The sequence below is a fragment of the Lepus europaeus genome, chromosome 17 (genome assembly GCF_033115175.1).
Source record: "Lepus europaeus isolate LE1 chromosome 17, mLepTim1.pri, whole genome shotgun sequence".
NCBI lineage: Eukaryota > Metazoa > Chordata > Mammalia > Lagomorpha > Leporidae > Lepus > Lepus europaeus.
In genome coordinates, this window is record NC_084843.1 from 50,310,520 (window position 1) to 50,331,304 (window position 20,785).

Consider the following 20,785-nt stretch of genomic DNA (forward strand, 5'->3'; position numbering starts at 1 on the left):
CAGCTAGCCAACAGCTTAAAGCAGGTCTCCCACATGTGTGGCAGGAGCTCAATCCAAGTTTTCCACTTGAACCACCACTGGCTCCCTCCCAGGGTCTGCAATGACAGGAAGCTGGAGTCAGGGGCCAGAGGTGGGAATTGAACCCAGGCACTCAGATATGGGAAATGGGTGGGTGTCTCAACTGGGAATCAATCTCAGGTACTTTGAGGCATAACATGGGCATGTTAACTGCTAGACTAAATGCCCATTCCTTTCATGGGCTATTTCAAACCAAAGCATCAAAAGGTTTTGTTTTTGTTCTCTAAGAGTGTTTAAAAATTTCAGAATCTCTTTTAGTAAAGATGATTTACCTTGATGGAAAATGGCAGTCTATTTTCTTTGAAAGCATAAAAGTTAAAAACAAGTTGTTGTCCTCCTTTGGTAAGCGGGGCCAGATTTCCATAACAATCAACATAAATAGGTTTTCCTTCTAGAACCTTTTAGAGTATAAGAAACACATTATTTCATGTTAATTTCAGTTTGAAGAATTTTTGAGATTTCAATCACACAAGTCAAAAGAGTGAATGTTTGTTCCATTTCTCTTTATTAGGAACTACTTCTATGTTGCTATTGGCCATTGCAAATTCAATAGTTATGATTGGAAACCCTGTCATGGACATGCACAAAACATAACTTTGTGTTCATTTCTATCCTAACAACATTAAACGTGCTTGATAAAGTGCCTGACATGAATCACTCATTTATGTGGACTTTGAAATCATTTTTTTGACTCCTAGATACTCATGTGATCATTGCTTAAAAAGGAGAAGTCATAATAATGGGTATTGACGATGACAATAAAAATGAGAAAACACAAGTATTGAGGGAGGTAGAATCCATGTCTTGTATTCATTAGTACCACATTACTGTATTTTAACCAGCTAAGATAACCCCAAAACATACTTAATATGCTTTTTATTAAATATATTTAATTGCAGATTGCATCTATATTGAATCTATAAAATAAAATCAATAATATATTTGATAGTGTTAGTGAGTACTATTATGGCTCAACATTAAATCCTGTATCTAGGGGAATGTAATTAGGTGAACTTGCTTTTGTGTACAAGGTACCTCAATATCTTTGCTTCTTGCGACTTCCTCAAAGTTTTCTTGCTGCTCCAAAGTTTTATCCACTTTGTCATCTGTCATGCAGAAACATCGCAGGGAGGATTCCACAGGATCATTCATTTTGGCAAAAACAACAAACTTGGCCATATATGGGACACATATTAATTCTCTGTATAGTTGCGTGGCTAACCCCACAGTTTCTAGAACTTGGTGGCAGTCTGCAAGCCAAAATCTGAGAAAAGCAAAATAAAAACAAAACCGAAGCATGAAAATGAAGTGATATAAAAGCCAATCTTAACAAAGGACTCACAATTTTAAAAAATCAGAGGATGTATATAAGGGAAACTAAGCCAAATTATTAACAGCTAGTTCATTTAGAAAACAAATGCGTTTACTTTGTTTATCAGCCTCAGAAACTATTTAGCATTTGAAAGTAATTTTGCTAAGCAAACACTAATGATTTTTTTCTCTTCTTCCCCATGAAATTAAAAAAAGATATTGCTCTTGAACACAACAAATTTTATTTTCCAAAAAAGCTATAAAATTTGATTGTTTAGTGCTTTTGGAACTCTTTATTTCCATACCTGGCTGAAACATTGGTTGTAAAAGAGACACAATCCTTTATAAAGGTCAAAGGAGTCGTGCCTGTGATGTCTTCCCACTGAGCCGGCGAGGTGCCCCCTGAGAGAAGAGCAGCACATGTTATGGAGATGCCCTGGTGACATGTACGTCATTATCCACAGCCAATCACTGGCAGAGCTTCAACACTGTCAAGTTCATGGCTTGCACCAAAGAGAGCTTTCCTCTCTACTCTCTTTGTACTTTTACCATCTTCTTCTTATCTCCTTATAAGATACTATTAACTCCTTAAAATATTACTTGGCTGTGTGTATAATAATTAATTGCTAGAACAGCCACAGTTTATAAATATTTTATCAGTGAAAAGATGTGTTGTTACAGATAGATAATGAATCTGTGATTTTTAAAAAAAAAAAATGTAAAGACTGTGAAGTTAAGCAGATCATTTTGTACCTGGCTAAATCCATTCAACTTTCTAGGGTAAAAAGGGAAGATCAGCTCTTAAAACTACTGCTCAGAAAAATAACTATAATTAATAATCTTGGGCTTGCAATAAAAAAACAGATTAGGATAACCAAAGGAAGAATTGAGCACTAGATTCCTGGTGTTTAACACACACTCTTGTTCTCCCAAACCCTTTAAATGCAGTTTATTGGGTTACACCAGAGAAGAAAGCAGGTGAAACATGTATTCAACACGTCCTGACTCCTAGTGCTTTGTGTGATCTACATTTTTCTGCAAACCTATCCAATTTTTGGGTAATCTACAGGGTCATGGTAGGTTCATTGAGAAATGACCTTGATGCTCCAATATATTCAAGAATACCTCAATAATCCCAAGAGGGCTCTATTACCAATGCCAATATTAATAGCAGGAAAGAAGATATCGCTAGCTGTTAAATGAGTCTTGAAACCAGCATCTTAGAGAAATGAGTCCAAGGATAACAAAAATGAAGTGATGGACAAGTGAGACATCTTATTCTATATTTTCTGCTCCTCATGTTGGCATGGATTTGCACCAATGCAAATCAATAGGAAACACAACGACAACTGAACCAAACCTGTGATGCTACAGAGAAGACGCAGGTTGGGTGTGGTATCCCCCTTGTATCCATTGGCTACACCTTCTCCTGAAGGTGGGGGCACCGGAATGGTCATTGTGATTGGTTTATGGAATTTTCTTCTTCTTGGTTCCACGGTCACAATTGGGCTAAATGTTGCTTTGTTTCCCAGGATCTTTTTCACAATTTCATCTGGAACAGGCTGAGCCTAAAGACAGAGAAAGGAACTTAAATTAAGTGAAAGTGGATTTTTTTTTCATCAGATGTTGGTTTTTTAAGTGAGGAGGCAAAAAAAGAAAAAAACAACACTACAATCCAAACAACTATGCTTTTCTTCTTTCACACTACTCCAGAAAGTCATGAAAACCAGAAGAACCCAACACTGTGCAGGACCCGGTCAGCCTATGCCCCCAGTAGAACACAGACAGCAGAGGCCTGCATGAAAGAAAAAGCCCGATTCAAGGCAGGGCCTCTTCTTAGTCTAATGCAGAGTAAGGGACAACAAAAGAAAAAAGTGTGTGCAGTGCATTGGATGCTTCAAAAAGTTCATGGAAAAGTGGAACCTAAAGATTGTTTTGTCAAAAAAAATTCTGGAATGCAGGCAAAAGACATGGACTTTGTTTTGTTTTGTTTCCTAAGATACTTTCTATACTTTCTATGAACTTATTGAAGACCCTGTCATTCTAATCCTAGGCAGGTCCTCTGGTACAATCTCACCCAGTCAATTTGTACTCCTGTAAAAACTGAAGCTGTCAGAGGAGAGGGGAGGGAAGAAAGATATTCCAGACGATGAAGGATTTCCATTCTAGTCTGTCAAGCCTAAGCTCTTCGTCGGTAAAATAATTCACTGTGGGAGACAGGCGTCAGGAACCTCATCCCTCTGCCGTGTGAGGTGGTCTCCAGCTTCAGGGGCTCAGTAAAGACCTCCCCAGAACATAAGAGTGCTCAGCTGAAATAAACCCTTACAACTCCCTCGGGCAGGTGAGTCCAGCCTCACTCAGAGAGCGTGAGCTTTCAGTGAAAATATTAACTATGACATGAACTAACAGGGTGCAGCAAATAGTTTTCAGCTCATTTTCCTTACTGCATAAGGAAAAGCAGCACTAGCGAAGGTCTCACCGAAATGAATAAACAGAAGACAGCTCCTCCTGGCCAAGATCTCCAGTCGGCTTTCCAAACCAAAACAAGTTCCAACCGGTTTGGATGGAACCCAGCCTGTCTGATTTACTCAAATCAAACAAAACACTAAAGCTTCTAAGTTTCACTGTAACTGATTTTTATGAAGTGACAGGTCATAAACCAAGTGTTGGTATGTTGGCCCGCGTATGAAGGCCCATAGCCTATGGTTGACAAACCGTCTTTTATCAGAAACCAGAAACATGTACCTGACTGAACAGGCCACTAGGCAAATCTTACACGCGATGCTCTTCAGATGAATTAGGCTAACGATTCTCAACACAGCCGCGTTACACATAGCAGTGAGGAGTAGCTGTGATGACAGCTTCCAGGAGAAAACACGGTCACGTGCTCTCTGCACGTAGCAGGGACACCTGGCTTCGGAACGTTACCTGGAGGCCCACTCGGATTCTTTTGGTCAGAGCGCCCTCTGGGAATGACGCCTGGACCAGGGGCACAGTGGTGCTGCTCAGAATTCCCCCTTCAGGGCCAATCTGGTTGCTTTCCTGCTTAATCCGTGAAACCACTGCAAAATACTGGGGGAAATCCTTAGTGATAATCCTGCAGATCCGCTTCTTCCCCAACTCTTCCGGGCTGTCGAGTTCTGAAAACAAGAAAGGAAAGGATGAAGAAGCCGGGAGAGTAAGCGCATCCTCAAAATACCTAGAGACAAAGCCAACGGGTCCTTGCGACAGGCAAGATTATTCATATCCAATAGCCGACACAGAGCAACTACAGGGACCATAGGAGGGTACTTTAAAAACAATTGTGTGGAAAAACAGAACTGAAAGGTAAATTTATCTCAGTGCAAAAAATTTTGAAATTCATGCATAATTTTTATCATCATATGCATTTTCCATGAACATTCTGAAGACTTCCCATATAGCAGTAAGTTCAAATTTTGCAAAAGCACTGTAATGTTGGGGCTGGCACCAAGGCGCAGTAGGTTAATCCTCCACCTGCAGCGCCAGCATCCCATATGGGAGCTGGTTCTAGTCCCGGGAGCTTCTCTTCCAGTCCAGTTCTCTGCTATGGCCTGGGATAGCAGCAGAAGATGGTCCAAGTCCTTGGGTCCCTGCACCCGCGTGGGAGACCAGGAAGAAACTCCTGGCTCCTGGCTTTGGATCCGCACAGCTCCGGCTGATGCGGCCATTTGGGGAGCGAACCATCGGATAGATGACCTCTCTCTCTGTGTCTCTACCTCTCACTGTCTGTAGCTCTACCTCTCAAATAAATAAAAATCTTAAAAAAAAAAAAAAAAGCACTGTAGTGTAAGGGTAAACTCCTCCTCCTCAAACAAGCAAACTTTATGATTATTCTAATGATTTGTGCTTAAATCGTGCAAAGCAGGAACAAATCTCAAAAAATTCAGGCCTCACAAGAAAGTGGATAAGAAGCAAACCACTTTCCAATGGTTTTAACTTATCCTAATGATTAGTATCTTCACAGCCTGACCGCCAATAGTTCTCGCATACGGACCATAGTCCATGAACAAATGGACATTTCTTCCTTTTTGTTCCTACCCAAACCTGCCTCATGTTCCGTTGTCCTGACTCTAGAATAGGATGCACAGTGACGCCCTGTCCTTCCGTCTAACAGCTCTGACTCCTATGTCTGCATCCGCCACCTCCAATGGTCCAAGTCCCATTGACTCCGTTCAAGAAGTGACGCGCTCTCCTGCCACTCTGCGGGTCTGCCCTTTTTCAACAGGGTCTCTGGGGTCACCTCCTGTCTCCCGGCCAACCACCTCCCTGCACTCCAATTTATCCCTACTAAAATTTTCTTTAAATACCCAACTTTTATGCAGGATTCTGCCTGGCTAATTAGAATAAATGATCTAAACATTTTATAGAGCAACAAATGGTTGACACTGGCCTAGGGTATTTTGGAAAAGCAGGTTTGTAAGGGACAATCTCTTACACGATACTAAAATGTACCTAAAAGTATCATAAGAAAACAGTTACACACAGAGAAATGTAAGAATAAAAGAATTATATATAAAAATCAACAAATTGATTAGAGGGAGGGGAACAGAGGATGAAGAGAGTCAAGTTTATGGGTATACATACGTGCACATATGTACACACATATATGATGAAAAATCAAAGGGCACATGGAAAATGAGTGGACATTTGGCCTTGCAGTTAAGATGCCACCTGGGATACCTCCATCCCATATCAGAATGCCTGGGCTGAGTCACAGTTCGGCTTCTGATTCTGGTTTCCTGCTAATGTATGCCCTGGGAAGCATGAATCCCTTCCACCCACATGGGAGACTAAACTGGGTTCTGGGCTCCTGGCTTCAGTAGCTTAGCCCCGGCTGTTGCAGGCATTTGGGAGTTACACAGAAGATAGAAGACCTCTGTCTTTCTCTCGGCTTTTCAAATAATCTATAAACAACAACAACACAAAATCCCCCCACCTTGCATGGTTATGGACTGTCAATGTGCATTTTAACAGGTATTTTGAAGATAAACCTCAACTTGACTAATGAGGAGATTCCAAGCACTACCACTACTTGCAGTGGGCAAGTAGAATTTTTAGGGCCCCCATGCACCTTTCTGTAAATAGAATGTCACACATTGCCTTCTAGAATCCTCAGATTCCCAGGCCTCTACATAATGAAATGGGTAAAGAGTACCTTCCCTGGTTCCCTATAACTAGGTTGTATTTTGTTTACTTGTGTGCTTCAGACATGTGTAACATTTTCCCTGAAGATAAAAGTCAGTCAATAGGAATATAAAAAGAATAAGAAAGTATTTCTTAAATATTATTCGTAAAGTAGCATATCCTTTCAAGAGTTGAAGTTGAAGGCCAGGATGTTAAATTCTAGGATATTACATAAATAAAAAATAAGTGACGTAGACAGCAGGTAGGAGTGAGGACACAAGAGGAAGGGGTGAGAACCAGTTAGCAACATTCACTCCAGAATCCTTATAACCTGAAATTCTATCCCATGATCTTACTAACCATCATCAGGACTGAGGTTAATTGAGTTGTGGTATGTTTACACTATGGAATATCATTCAGCATTTTTTTAAAGTTAAAATATTTTTCAATGATTATTTCTAAATACATCCATTCCATTATGCTTTATACACAGATTTTATTCTACTTCAAGTTCTGGTGAAATGACTCTTTAAGATTTTATTTATTTACTTGAAAGAGTTACAGAGAGGCAGAAGCAGAGAGAGAGAGAGGACGCCTGTCCGCTGGTTCACTCCCCAAATTGGCCACAATGGCTGGAGCTGTGCCAATCCAAAGCCAGGAGCCAGGAGCTTCCTCGGGTTCTCCCACATGGGTACAGGGGCCCAAGTCTTTGGGCCATCTTCTACTGCTTTCCCAGGCCACAGCAGAGAGCTGGATCAGAAGTGGAGCAGCAGGGACTTGAACTGGTGCCCATATGGGATGCTAATACTGCAGGCAGCAGCTTTACCTGCTACACCACAGTGCTGGCCCCTCATTCAGTATTGAAAAGAATGAGATAAGAGTATATGTAGGGGCTGCCGCTGTGGCAAAGAAGGTAAAGGCAGCACCTGTGGTGCTGGCATCCTATATGGGTGCCAGTTCAAGTCTCGGCTGCTCCAGTTCTGATCCAAATCCTTGCTGCTGTGTCTGGGAAGGCAATGGAGCAATGACCCAAGTGCTTGGGCCCCTGCACCCGCACGGGAGACCTAGATCCTGGCTCCTGGCTTTGGATCTGCCCAGTTCCAGCCATTGTAGCCTTTTGAGGAATGAACCAGCAGATGGAAGATCGATCTCTCTCTTTCTGTTCCTCCCTTTCTCTCTCTAGGGCTCTGCCTTTCAAATGAATAAATAAATCTTTGAAGAAAAAAAAGAGTATATGTAGCTCTAAAACATATTAAATGAAAAAAGCCAAGAAAAATATGATATATGATCTCTTAATGATAAATCACATCTCTATATTTCTATTAAAATTCATATAATTCATGTAAAATATGGTAATATAATTATATGCATTATAATGTATGTATATGCATAAATTATTACATGCATAATATACTAACACTAGTATTAAACAGTAGTAAATATATAAGCAGTAAAATATATTATAACATAAATTCAACTCATGCAATTTTATTGCTTGCTTTCACAAAAGGAAATGGAAACAATAATGAAATGATCTTAGCTAAATGTTTGAAAACAGGTAACTAAAGACCCCACTGGCTGCAGAAGGCTTGAAAGAGGAATGAGAGAGGGCTCTCATTAGCTATTATTACATTCTGACTTATGATCACATTACCTGGCATCATGGGTATATTCCGACAAGGCTTTTGACTTTAAGGAAATTATCTGTTTGTATTAAAAAAATAGGGGCTTTTCATAAAATATGAAGTAATCATTGTTAAGTAACATTAAATGATGTTTTTAGAGAATGGCCTGGCACATAAACAGGTGCTCAATTTACATTGACTGAACAAAGAAATCTACTGGAATTAATGAGCCTTAGAGACTTTTCATACCAAGCAACCATGTAATTATCTAAATCTTGCTTTAAAATATATATTAGTGATTTATTATTATTTGTTCTTTTAATAGTTTCATATTTATAAAAATTACATTTTCCTATTTTTTAATCCACAATAAAGTTTATTATGTCTGTGTATTTATAATGCAAATTACTGTTCAGTTAACGAATGCTTTAAATGAATTTGAAACCTATGAGGGGAGAGGCAGGCACTTGGACCAGTGGTCGAGAAGCTTTTCTGCTGTCAGAGAATCTTGGCTCAACACCTGGCTCCAGCTCCTGACTCCAGCTTCCTGCTAGTGGGGACCCTGCAAGGCAGCAGTGATGGCTCAACTGCTTGGACTGCTGCAGCCCACAGAGTAAACCTGGAATGAGTTCCCAGCTCTGGACTTCACCTGGCCCAGCCTTAGCTATTGCAGGAATTTGGGGACTGAAGAAGATAATGGGAGCTTTCTTTCTTTTAAAAATATATTTATTTATTTGACAGAGTTACAGAGAGAGGGAGAAGGAGGGAAGGAGGGAAGGAGAGAGCGAGTGAGAGAGCACTCTTCTATCTGCTGGTTTACTTCCCAGATGGCTCCACTGGCCAGGGCCAGGCCAGGCCAGTCAGGAGGCCAGAACTTCTTCCAGGTCTTCCACATGGGTGGCAGAGGCCCAAGCACTTGGGCCATCTTCCACCGCCTTTCCCAGGCTATTAGCAGGGAACTGGATCAGAAGTGAAGCAGCCGGGACTCAAACTGGTGCCCAGATGGAAGGTGTGTGTTGCAGGAGGCAGTTTTACTTGCTATGCCACAATGCTCGCTCCAAGAATGGGAGCTTTCTATGTTTCTGTCTCTCCTCCTCTCAAATAAGTAATTTAAATGAGGTTATTTTCTTAAAAAAAAAAAAAGATAATATAAAATTGCCCTAAAGGTATGTGTCGCAAACTTAGTGAGGCTATCAGAGTAGCTTTCCAGAAACAGCAAACCAATAATGTAAAAATGAGCCATGACCACTTTTCAGCACCGAACTGGTATGTGTTCAGAGTTTCAGATGGTCTGCCATGGGGCTGGCCATGCGGCTGCTGTGGTGTTAGCCAATAAAGCCGCTGCTGCAGCACCGGCATCCCAAATGGGCGCCGGATCGTGTCCCAGCTGCTCCACTTTCGATCCAGCTCTCTGCTATGGCCTGGAAAGTAGAAGATGGCTGAACTCATCATCTTGGGCCCCTGCACCCATGTGGGAGACCCGGAAGAAGCTCCTGGCTCGTGGCTTTGGATCAGCACAGCTCTGGCCGTTGCGGCCAATTGGGGAGTGAACCAGCTGGTGGAAGACCTCTCCCTCTGTCTCTCTCTGCCTTTCCTCTCTCTGTGTAACTCTGACTTTCAAGTAAATAAATAAATAAATCTTAAAAAAAAAAAAAAAAAAAAGATGGTCTACCACTTAGGTCACAGGAGCAGGAATGTCTGACCAAGAATCTTCATCCTGCTCCCATCCTTTACACAGAGAAAAGCCGAAGACAATATTCGACAGCACAAATGGGTTGCTGTAGCTGCCAGTGCCAGGTGCCCCCCACCCCAGCCAGATCCTGGGAAACACCAGCTTACAAATTCCAGGCTTCCCGAGTGGGACCTGAGCATCTGTTTTTCACAATTCAGCTGACTTCACATTTGGGAAGCAATGTCTTAGTGTACCCTCATCTTCTCCCTGAACTTCCAGAAGTCAGCATCCACTTTATTAAAACTCTAACCACAAAATTCTATGGGGAAAAACACACAAGGGTGGTTTTGTATGAGAAGAGTTGCTTATGGGGCAACAATAGATATCACTACTTCTCAATGGGTTTTGTTTTTGTTCCGCATGGGATATAGTAAACCATTCCATAGCTGCAGAGTTAAAGAATAAAATTACCTAAGTTGTTGTGAGGTAAAAATGATTAAGCATGAACTTCTCACTTTTCAGGGTAATTCATAATGCCCATCCCCCACCTCATTTTAAATCTATAAATAATAAAGTTTTAACACACAACAAGAAAATTAGAGGGAAAGCAGAGGCAAATTCTGGGGGTTTTGGCCAGGAAGAAGGTTAAAATTTACACTAACTGGGCCGGCGCCGTGGCTTAACAGGCTAATCCTCCGCCTTGCGGCGCCGGCATACCGGGTTCTAGTCCCGGTTGGGGCACCAGATTCTGTCCCGGTTGCCCCTCTTCTAGTCCAGCTCTCTGCTGTGGCCCGGGAAGGCAGTGGAGGATGGCCCAAGTCCTTGGGCCCTGCACCCACAAGGGAGACCAGGAGGAAGCACCTGGCTCCTGGCTTCGGATCAGCCATTGGAGGGTGAACCAATGGCAAAAAGGAAGACCTTTGTCTCTGTCTCTCTCACTATCCACTCTGCCTGTCAAAAAAAAAAAAAATTTTATACACTAACTGAAGGTCTCTTTTGTGAACTGTCAGCTATTATGTTGCTCAAATAGCATTTTGATTAAATAGGTTTGTAAAGTTTGGAGAGGTTAAGTTGACTTGTCAGAATGACTTAGCGGGTTACTTCTAGAGCTGGGATTAGAACCCAGGTCTCGAAAGGTGGAGGAGCTGAAGTCCCAGACACTGACTTCAGCCATTCCTTAACACAGCATCTTGGCAGACCAGCGGCACGTGGGTGTGGTTACGAAGTGGATGAGTTAAGAACAGATTTGCAAACACCGTAGTCAAAGGGGTGGCTTGGCTGCTTCTTGCCCACGCTATAGGCAGAAAGCAGATTCCAGAGGTACTACCATGGTACAGCCTTTCCGTCCCGCTCATTAGTGGTATGTTTCTTAAGCACCTTGTACCTCATTTAGTTTCTTCATTCGCAAAAGGTGGCGCAGTGTTCTCACTGCCACAGAGCAGTAAGGGTCACAGAATGCCTTGCAACCAGAAATGGTTGCAGAGGCCATAATACAACGAGGCATAAATAGCAGGACTGAACTCATGTTGCAAGTCAACGGTAGCCTTAGAGCTTTCAAATACCATGCTGATTAGTTCTGCTTCACTCTTATACGTATGTGATTAAATATCTCGGTAACGCAGTCCAACGGGAACAAGACTCTGACCTGTATCAAATTCGGTATTGAAGACTGGGACCCAATCAGGTTTGACTATGAACCGTCTACACAAAGAACAGAAATGACCTCAAGGTTTCTCCTGGGATGATTTCTAGATCTAGTTTTTAATTTCTGGTCAGGTAATTGCTCAGCTTGATCTTCTAAGATTGAGATATTTGATAATTAGAGGCAAATAAAAAGGAGTCTCAGAATGTTAGAATTCAAAAGGGCAAGTTAGCCAGGATGGCTCTGGGGAAATTCATTGTACACAAGTGCCCAGACCTCAAATTCAGCTCTGCAACCAGTACCCTTATATCTCTGGCAAATTCCTGAGCTATATGCCTCATCTGTAATGTCAAGATAGAAAGTTCCCTCTGGGAGCAGATATTACAAAGAAGTGTCAAAAGCTATTCAGCACAATTCTTTTGCATAATAACTTATAAAGCTGTTACACATTATTTCCAGGGTCACACAGATAGGAAAGCCAGAGAGGCAGTCAGCCAGTCTGTAGTGGATCTATAGGAAAATGAAAACTTGGATTTTTAAAATTCACCACACATCTCTAATTTATACCTCTACAAAGCTTAAATTTGAGGGGCCGGCGCCATGGCTTAGCAGGTAAAGCAGCCACCTGCAATGCCAGCATCCCATGTGGGCACTGGTTGGAGTCCCAGCTGCTCTACTTCTGATCCAGCTCTCTGCTATGGCCTGGGAAAGCAGTGGAAGATGGCTCAGGTTCTTTGGGGAATGAGCCAGTGGATGGAAGACCCCCCACCATGCCTCTCTGTAACTCTGCTTTTCAAATAAATAAATCTTTAAAAAAAAGCTTAAATTTGAATTCCTATCATTTCAACATTATTTAATTTTTAAGAAAAAATTCCCCCAACTACAGAGAATTAAATAACATATAAGCTGGGAGAAATGAAGGAACTAAAAAGTAAATCTACACAAGTATTGATTCAACTCTAGCTGTAGAATTTGTGTAACAACACAGCACTTGCAATATAGTCAGTGCCATAATTTACAAAATTAGACTTTTGCCTCTTTAGAACTACAATGCAGCTCCATCGGAAGCTCCATCTGAGTATGCAGCTTTTATATATTGTAAGAGGACAAACCCCAAATGACCCTTGTCCTCCTATTCAACTCTAGCATCTCCTTTCATCTGTGTGGCTTATGTACTTGACATGGTGAGCACCCAGGGTATGGACTGTCTCTGTTACTCAGACTGCATACGTCACTAAGTGCTAAAGGTGCGGAATGCCTGGGAACAATGACATGCCTGCTTGTTGTCTCCTCTAATGTTAACAAATCCATGCTATACTCCTGACAATGATGGAATTTAAATTATTTGTAGAAAAATAATTTTAAACCTTTTTTTAGAAAATTTCTTTCTAACCATTATATACTTAGGAGGTACAAAAAGTCAGAGAGACATGTGATGGTCTTTTTGAACTTGACCATCAGATTACCTCTGCTGCTGTGCAGAACCACCATAGCTTGCCCTGAAGCCTTCCCAGCTCTCTGGACCTCCTCTCTGCACTGTGCTGTGGCCTCCCTTCTTGCAGAAAGCTACATCCTTACTTGGCTGTGGGTCACTGGACTCTTGAGGAGAAGTGTCCCCCATCGTGGGACATAAACCGAGATTCAAGTCATTCATCTCTCCGGTCATTCCACAAGCTGTGGTTAAGTGACAGCTCTGTGCCAAGAGCTGGTCTACACACCAGACACATGGCTGCCAACCTGTCAGATAGTCCCTGCCCCCAGAGACCTTAGCAGGGAGGTCAGGTCACAGGAAGATGACCAAATTCAAAGTACATTGTTATGGCGGAAGACAGCCAGGGTCAGGGATGTATTTATCAGGTGCATCCAAATTTAGTATGTGGTCTAGGGAAGACTTCCTAAAGGAAGAGAAGGAGGGGAGAGGATGCCTGGCTTTTTTAAAAAAAATTATTTGACAGAGTTAGACAGTGAGAGAGATAGAGAGAAAGGTCTTCCTTCCGTTGGTTCACCCCCCAAATGGCCACTACAACCGGAGCTATACTGATCCGAAGCCAGGAGCCAGGTGCTTCCTCCTGGTCTCTCATGCGGGTGCAGGGCCCAAGTACTTGGGCCATCCTCCATTGCCTTCCTGGGCCACAGCAGAGAGCTGGACTGGAAGAGGAGCAACCGGGACTAGAACCCGGCACCCATATGGGATGCTGGCACCGCAGGCAGAGGATTAACCAAGTGAGCCATGGCGCCGGCCCCGAGAACGCCTGGCTTTGTAGGAATAATCATTTTTCAGGACCACAGATTAAGAGGCTTGTATTCTTTATGTCTGCTTCTCCATGTTTTTCCCAAAAGAGTATTCTTCCACATTTGCTTACTTCCCCCACTAGGTCACTTTCTTCTTCTTTGTTTAAATCATTACTACTATATCCAATGAGATACAACCAATTAATGTAAACCCACCTTCAAAATACACGATCATATATAATGTCTTTAAACCAGAACACACAAAAAAATCAGTAATCCAGCAGGTGCAGCACGGAGGGCGACCAGTCCCATGGACTGAGCACCGCTGGACTGGCACACCTGCCTCTCTGGTCACCCTGACACTGAAGGTGGCAGAGGCCAACGCTCAGTCTCAGACCTGCCTGACCACCCTCAGAGGCCAGAAAGCCTCACTGTGTGTGGTCCATGGAGGCAGGGTGTCTATTGGGGTCATCCTGACCCACTAATGTTTCATAAAGATACACAATCGCTGGAAAATCAATACAGACAGACACACGGCAAATCTGGCATTATTAATGAATGCTCATTCCCTTTGGTCCAATTTCCATTTCTCAACGAAGCGGTTAGAGACTGTTCTGGGGCTGTTTCCTTTTGCTCATTGTTCAAGTCATTTTTAAATGCCAGTTTCATGGCAATAGACTGAAACTCAGTATTTTGGTATGATTTAACCAATTGTTTTTCCCCCTCTCCAACCACAATGCTTATTCTGCTAGTTCAATTTTTGCTTCTTCCTTTGGAAGCTTTCAAACCTGTTACTGGACTTCCCCAACAGATGGCGCTGCGTACAGTATAAAGCCACTTATGTCACTTCGCCCTGCTCAACTGCTTGCGCAATGACTTGACGCTTTCAGGGTATTATTTGTCTCATGCCTGAAATTAACGAGTGCGTTAAATCAAAAGTGGGCCAAAGTGGCAATTTCTAACCAGGAAGATGGTTTCTACTACTTGTTGATATAACTAGACAATAAATTTTAAAAATTTTGTTACATAACAAGTATCAATTTTCCTGCCTCATTTCAATGTAAGATAAAATGGTATAACTATTCAAACTAAAACTTATCACCTCAAAAGTTTTATTTTGTTTTTATCACCTGGAACCCCGACAACAAGAAGATATTTTCTTGGCCTTGTAAAAATTATATGAGGAAGCTTTCAACATTGTGTTCTAATATAGTGATCAGGATTTTAAAATAAGAGCACAATTCGTATGTCCTCAAAGCCCTCTATGAGATACTTCAGTAGCAACAATTTTTATTTTTAAAACCCGGTATGTAAATAAACTATACACTCTGCCCAGAGCAGCACTGTCTAACAGAAATACAATGGAACACAATATTTAATTTTATGCTTTCTTATAGCTACCCTCAAAAATAAAAATGAACAAGGGAAATTAATTCTAACTCTCTTTCATTTGGCCCAACATATCCAAAATCCTTCCTCTGCCACGTGCAACCAATGTGAAATTATCAATGAGATACGTGGAGGAGGGGAACAGTCTTCATAGTATCTGGCACAGTCTACGCTACGCTTGATCTTAGCCAAAAGGCCGAGAAGCGATCTGGCATATTCTATGTTAGCAGCACATTTCTGTTTGTTAAGCCCCATTCCAAGTGCTCAATAGCCACATGTGGCTAGTGGCTACTGAGGTGGACAGCGCAGGACTGGAACGTTTCTTAAGCTCTTTAAGTCAAGGGCCTCTAAGCACTAAGGAAGGAGGATTCTTCCGCTAGCAAATGCCCCCAGTCCACCACAACCACTCAAACCTAACTCTGAAACATTCCTCGGGGTCTGGTTTGGGAGGCACAATTTTATTTATTTATTTTTTTGACAGGCAGAGTTAGACAGAGAGAGACAGAGAGGAAAGTCTTCCTTCCGTTGATTCACCCCCTAAATGGCCTCTAGGGCCGGCACACTGCGCCGATCCGAATCCAGGAGCCAGGAGCCAGGTGCTTCTCCTGGTCTCCCATGTGGGTGCAGGGCCCAAGCACTTGGGCCATCCTCCACTGCCTTTCCGGGCCACAGCAGAGAGCTGGACTGGAAGAGGGGCAACCGGGTCAGAACCAGCGCCCCACGGGGTGCTGGCGCCACAGGTGGAGGATTAGCCTAGTGAGCTGTGGTGCTGGCCGGGAGGCACAATTTTAAACAAGTGTAATTCACCTTTGTGAGTTTAATTTTGGTTTTCATTCAACTTACAAAGCGGATTCAATCCGGTGCCTTAGAAAGCTGAGTCAGGCACCGAGGATGCCTGTTTTCTGTCCTGCAGTGCCTTTTTCTCTGCTGAGAAAACACGAATTGACAAGCAGTAGAACGAAACCTATGTCGGCTGCCCACGAGGAAATTGCTCCTGCCACTTGACACTGCAGGAGCAACCACAGGTTCTCCGCACCCACAGCAGCTGACTCTGCGTCACTCAAGCCCTTCCTGCGGCAGAGCTTTGTGAACACACCTGCTGCATTGGCATGGTTGCTTTTGTCCGCCCGGGTTGCTAGGGATACAAATAATGCTTAATTCCTCTTTCTTTTTCAGCTTCAGATTTTCCTGAATACATAATATACAAGAACTGAGAGGCTGCCTTGATTAGCAATGGGAAGTTGAAATACCAGCTAACATTTATGTGAAACTTCTCTTCTCCACCAAGTACTTTCAGAGCCATCCTTCATTTAGGGCCACATGGAGGCAAGGGAGTACTGTAGAAAGACACCCAGGTATGGAGTCAGAAGTCCAGATTTTGGAGGTCTAGATCGACTTAGTATTTCCTGGCTGAGTGGTAACTGTGATACAGTGTGTGTTTAGGGGCTGGTGTTGTGGTATAATGGGCAAAGCCACTGCCTGTGACACTGGCATCCCGTATGGGTGCTAGTCTGAGTCCTCGCCACTCCACTTCCGATCCAGATCTCTGCTAAAATACCTTTGAAAGCAGCAGGGGACGGCTGAAGTCCTTGGGGCCCTGTACCCATGTGCAAAACCTGGATGAAGCTCCTGACTCCTAGCCTCAGCCTGACCCAGCCCTAGCCATTGTAGCCATTTGGGGAGTGAACCAGCAAATGGAAGATTCTCATTCATTCTCATTCTCATTCTCATTCTCATTCTCATTCTCTCTCTCTCTCTCTCTCTTCCCCCTATCCCCCACTCTCCTTCTTTCTCTGTAACTCTGGCTTTCAAATAAACAAATCAACCTTTAAAAAGAAATGTGTGTCTAGCCCCTATGGTATCTTTGTGCAACTTGTAAAATGTTGTGCAGGTACATGGCTTGGCAAGTAAACACTAGCTTTGAGGAAATTGGGGAAAAACAAGCTCAAAGCTGCAGGCTAGTGGCAGGGCAGATACTTTGGCAAGTGGGAGAAACAGAATTTCAGCCCCTAGCTGCTGTGCTGCACGACTTAGCAAGGCAGCTGTGACCATGACTATGCACGGAGTGGTCCCCAGCATCGGCAGTGTGCCAAGAATGCTACCTATTTTAGCTCCTCTAAACCCCACTAGGCCACACTAGGCACACTCACTTTAGAGATTTCAACTAAGGTTCAGAGAGATCGAGTGCTTGATAAGGGTCCCTAAACTAGTTAGTGTGGAACCAGAATGGGAATTCTTGTCTGTGTGACTTTCAGAGATCATGGTCCCAACGACTACACTACAATGGGCAAACTATCCTTCTACTTGAACCTGTCTTTCCTTGGAGTTATGCTAAGAATTACATTTGGTTATGTATATGGAAAGGCTTTGTACATGTTACAACACTACAGAACCACAATCTGATCTTCATAATTGTGTTGTTTAATAAAAGTCAGCCATCAAGCTATCAGCTGAAATGCTTTTTAAATACTTAAGTATTGAGATTTTCAGATAAGGGTGTATAACAAGACTGGTTATTAGCATACAGATTGGTTGTAAAGTAGCACACACATTTCACTTACAGAGAATGGAGTTAAAAAATGAGACATGTATAATTAGACATTTTCAAGGATCATTTGCCATAGATGACAGATAAAGCTAAATTGTTGTGATAAATTAAATAAAATAATGGCAGAATAACTTACTTCTAAGGAGTTATTTTTAAAAAGTTTAAAGTCCTCTGCTTTAATTAGTATTTATTTATTTTCTTTTAATTTGAAAGGCAGAGACAGATAGAGGTATCTTCTATGCACTGGTTCACTCCCCAAATAGCCTGAACTGTGCCAGGCCAAAACAAGGAGCACAAAACACAATCCGGGTCTCCCATTCAGGTGACAGTCACCCAACTACTCAAGCCATTACCTGCTGCCTCCTGGAGTCCACATCAGCAGGAATCTGGAATCAGAAGTGAGCGGAGACTTGAACCCAGACACTCCAATATGGGATGCGGGCACCCCCAGCAGTGTCTTTACTAAGCCAAACGCCTTCCGCTCTAAGGAAACTCTGAAGGAGCCTGTCACTGGTAAACTGCATGCTATTTGTATTTTGTTAGCTAACATTTATCCAGAAGCCAAAACTGGAGAGGGGGCCAGGGTGGAGCAGACAGAAGAACATATAAAACATGCAACGTCCTGCCCGGAGCTCAGACTTCCCTCCCCATCACACGCTGGACTGGTTGCACCTTCAAGGAAACAGACAGGCAGGCTGTCAGCAAAGATAGACTGATATTTTTTCCAGCTGTCTCGTTTAGGGGGCAATATTCTGATGAAAAAGAAGTATCCTGGGAGATAGGAGAACAGCGGCAGGCAGTGCTTCCTTCCTCATTCTTACTTAAAAGCTTAATGCATAAAGAAAATCACTGTGCCTTGAAAATTTAGTCCTCATTCTTGCTTTAGTGACTTCCAGTCTTGACCTGTAAGTATTCACACTTCCTTTTAATTACCAAAAGTAAAAATTTAAAAATGTAGCAGGGAAACTGTCTACCACTTCCAAGACAAGACATAGATTCAAGGAGGAAGAATTCTATCATCATTTCTTTAAAATGCCTGATAGATGCCCTGAGTATGGCAGTGTCTAGTGCATCAGCGACAGAAGCAAAACTAATGCCTTCCTGAAAACTGGTTTATTGAAAACAAAGTACAGACCTGTCAGCACAAAATCAAGGAAGTCTGGTCTATAAATAAGTCTATAAAAAACTGTATTTCTGTCTGATCACACATATTATCATGTACACTCAAAAATGAAGGAAGACCCTTCAAAGTATGAAGGTTTTTGCTGAAACTGCACTGTGCAGGGGGTAAGCACGGCGGCTTTTTAAAAATTGACAAAATTGAAAATTGCATTCCTCAGTTGTACTGGTCATGTTTCAAGTGCTTAAGTGCCACATATGACTAGAGATAACTATACTGGACAACTCAGATATAAAACATTTCTATCTTTGTAAAGTTTTCTACTGGGTAGCCATGTCTTAGATTATTCAACTTTTTTCCCAGAATATTCTTAATTTCTCTGAACTTTTCTCAAATGTTTCTTTTTAATTGTATTCCCCTGGAGATTAACTTTTTAAACGTGTTTGTTTATTTTCATCTACTTGAAAGGCAGAGCAAGAGAGAGCGAGAGGGAGCACTTCCATTTGTTGGTCCACTCCTCAAAGCCTGCAACAGCCAGGGCTGGGCCAGGCCAAAACCAGGAGCCAGGAGCTCCATCTGGGTCTCTCACATGGGTGGTCGGGGCCCAAGCACCTGAGCCATCATTCACTGCCTCCCGGGATGCATTAGCAGTAGGCCGGTTGAGAAGCGGAAGTGGAGCTCCAGCCCAGGTACTGTGATATGGAATGTGGGTACGGGAAGCAGTGGCCTAACTCGCACTAGCTGTCTCCTAGACATGAACTCAAGTGAAGGCTGGGGCAGAAGAAACAGACTGAGGCTTCCTCCAGATAGCTCTGCATTGTGCTGAGGTTCACCATCACCCAGCATTAGGTGAGTTCCTATGCTGCCACCTGCCACTGGAGATTCAAAGGGGATGATGATGTGCACCTTACACTCAAGGAGCTGCTAACTAGTCACTACAACAAAAGCATCCTTAGATGGTAGATGCTGCATTGTAAGGATCAGTGATCTACTTCAGCATTTAATAGATATTGGATCCATGAAGATATTTCTATTCTGCATTTGCCTTAAAACACTGAGAAAAAGCTATCATCTATGAGACTTTTATTTCTCCTACTCTCTTCACTTTTTTTTTAAGATTATTTAATTATTTATTTGATAGGAAGAGTTACAGACAGAGAGAGACAGAGAGAAAGGTCTTCCTTCTGTTGGTTCACCCCCCAAATGACCGCCACGGCCAGTGCCACACCGATCTGAAGCCAGGAGCCGGGTGCTTCCTCCTGGTCTCCCATATGGGTACAGGGCCCAAGCACTTGGGGCATCCTCTACTGGCTTCCCAGGCCACAGCAGAGAGCTGGACTGGAAGAGGAGCAACCGGGACTAGAACCCAGTGCCCATATGGGATGCCGGTGCTGCAGGTGGAGGAGTAACCAAGTGAGCCACGGTGCCGGGCCCCTCACTTTTTATACTGAATTATCTATATTCCTTTAGAATTTTCACAAATGCTAATTCATTTTGTTCTCTTAGGATATGTTCTTTTTATTGAAAAAAAAAAAGGTTTACTTATTTATTTGAATGGAGAGTTACAGAGAGAGAGGGAGAGACAGTGTACGAGAGAGAGAGAGAGAGAGAGAGATCTTCCATCTGCTGGTTCACTCCTCAAATGACTACAATGGCCAGGGCTGGGCTGGGATGAAGGCAGGAATCAGAAGCTTCATGTGGGTCTCCCAAGTAGGTGGCAGGGGCCCAGGTGCCAGGGTCATCTTCTACTTTCCCAGGTGCGTTAGCCAGGAGCTGGATGGGAAGTAGAGCAGCTGGGACTTGAACTGGTGCCCATATGGGACACTAGTGTCATAGGCGGTGACTTAACTGGTAGGCCACAACACTGGCCCCAGGATATATCCTTTGTAAAATTTTTTGATGGTAGTTTTTTGTTATTGTTGTTGTTAAGTTCCTTATAACAGAATGACCATGTTTCATGCTTTAAAATGAGCAAATATAATACAAATTAGGAATTTTAATTGCTGGGGCCTGTGTTATGCCA

General features: G+C 42.7%; 1 protein-coding gene across 4 annotated transcripts in view; it reads right to left on the reverse strand.

The window, feature by feature from the left end:
* Positions 1–20,785, reverse strand: part of ANK3 (ankyrin 3) — a 348,893-nt gene that overhangs the window by 51,260 nt on the left and 276,848 nt on the right. For all 4 annotated transcript variants that reach the window (XM_062214422.1, XM_062214423.1, XM_062214424.1 and 1 more), the window contains 5 exons: positions 4,318–4,529; positions 2,750–2,957; positions 1,695–1,791; positions 1,114–1,342; positions 351–476 (listed from right to left, as the gene is read on the reverse strand). In XM_062214422.1, coding sequence (XP_062070406.1) covers positions 351–476; positions 1,114–1,342; positions 1,695–1,791; positions 2,750–2,957; positions 4,318–4,529 — 872 coding nt within the window. The remainder of the gene's footprint in view (positions 1–350; positions 477–1,113; positions 1,343–1,694; positions 1,792–2,749; positions 2,958–4,317; positions 4,530–20,785) is intronic.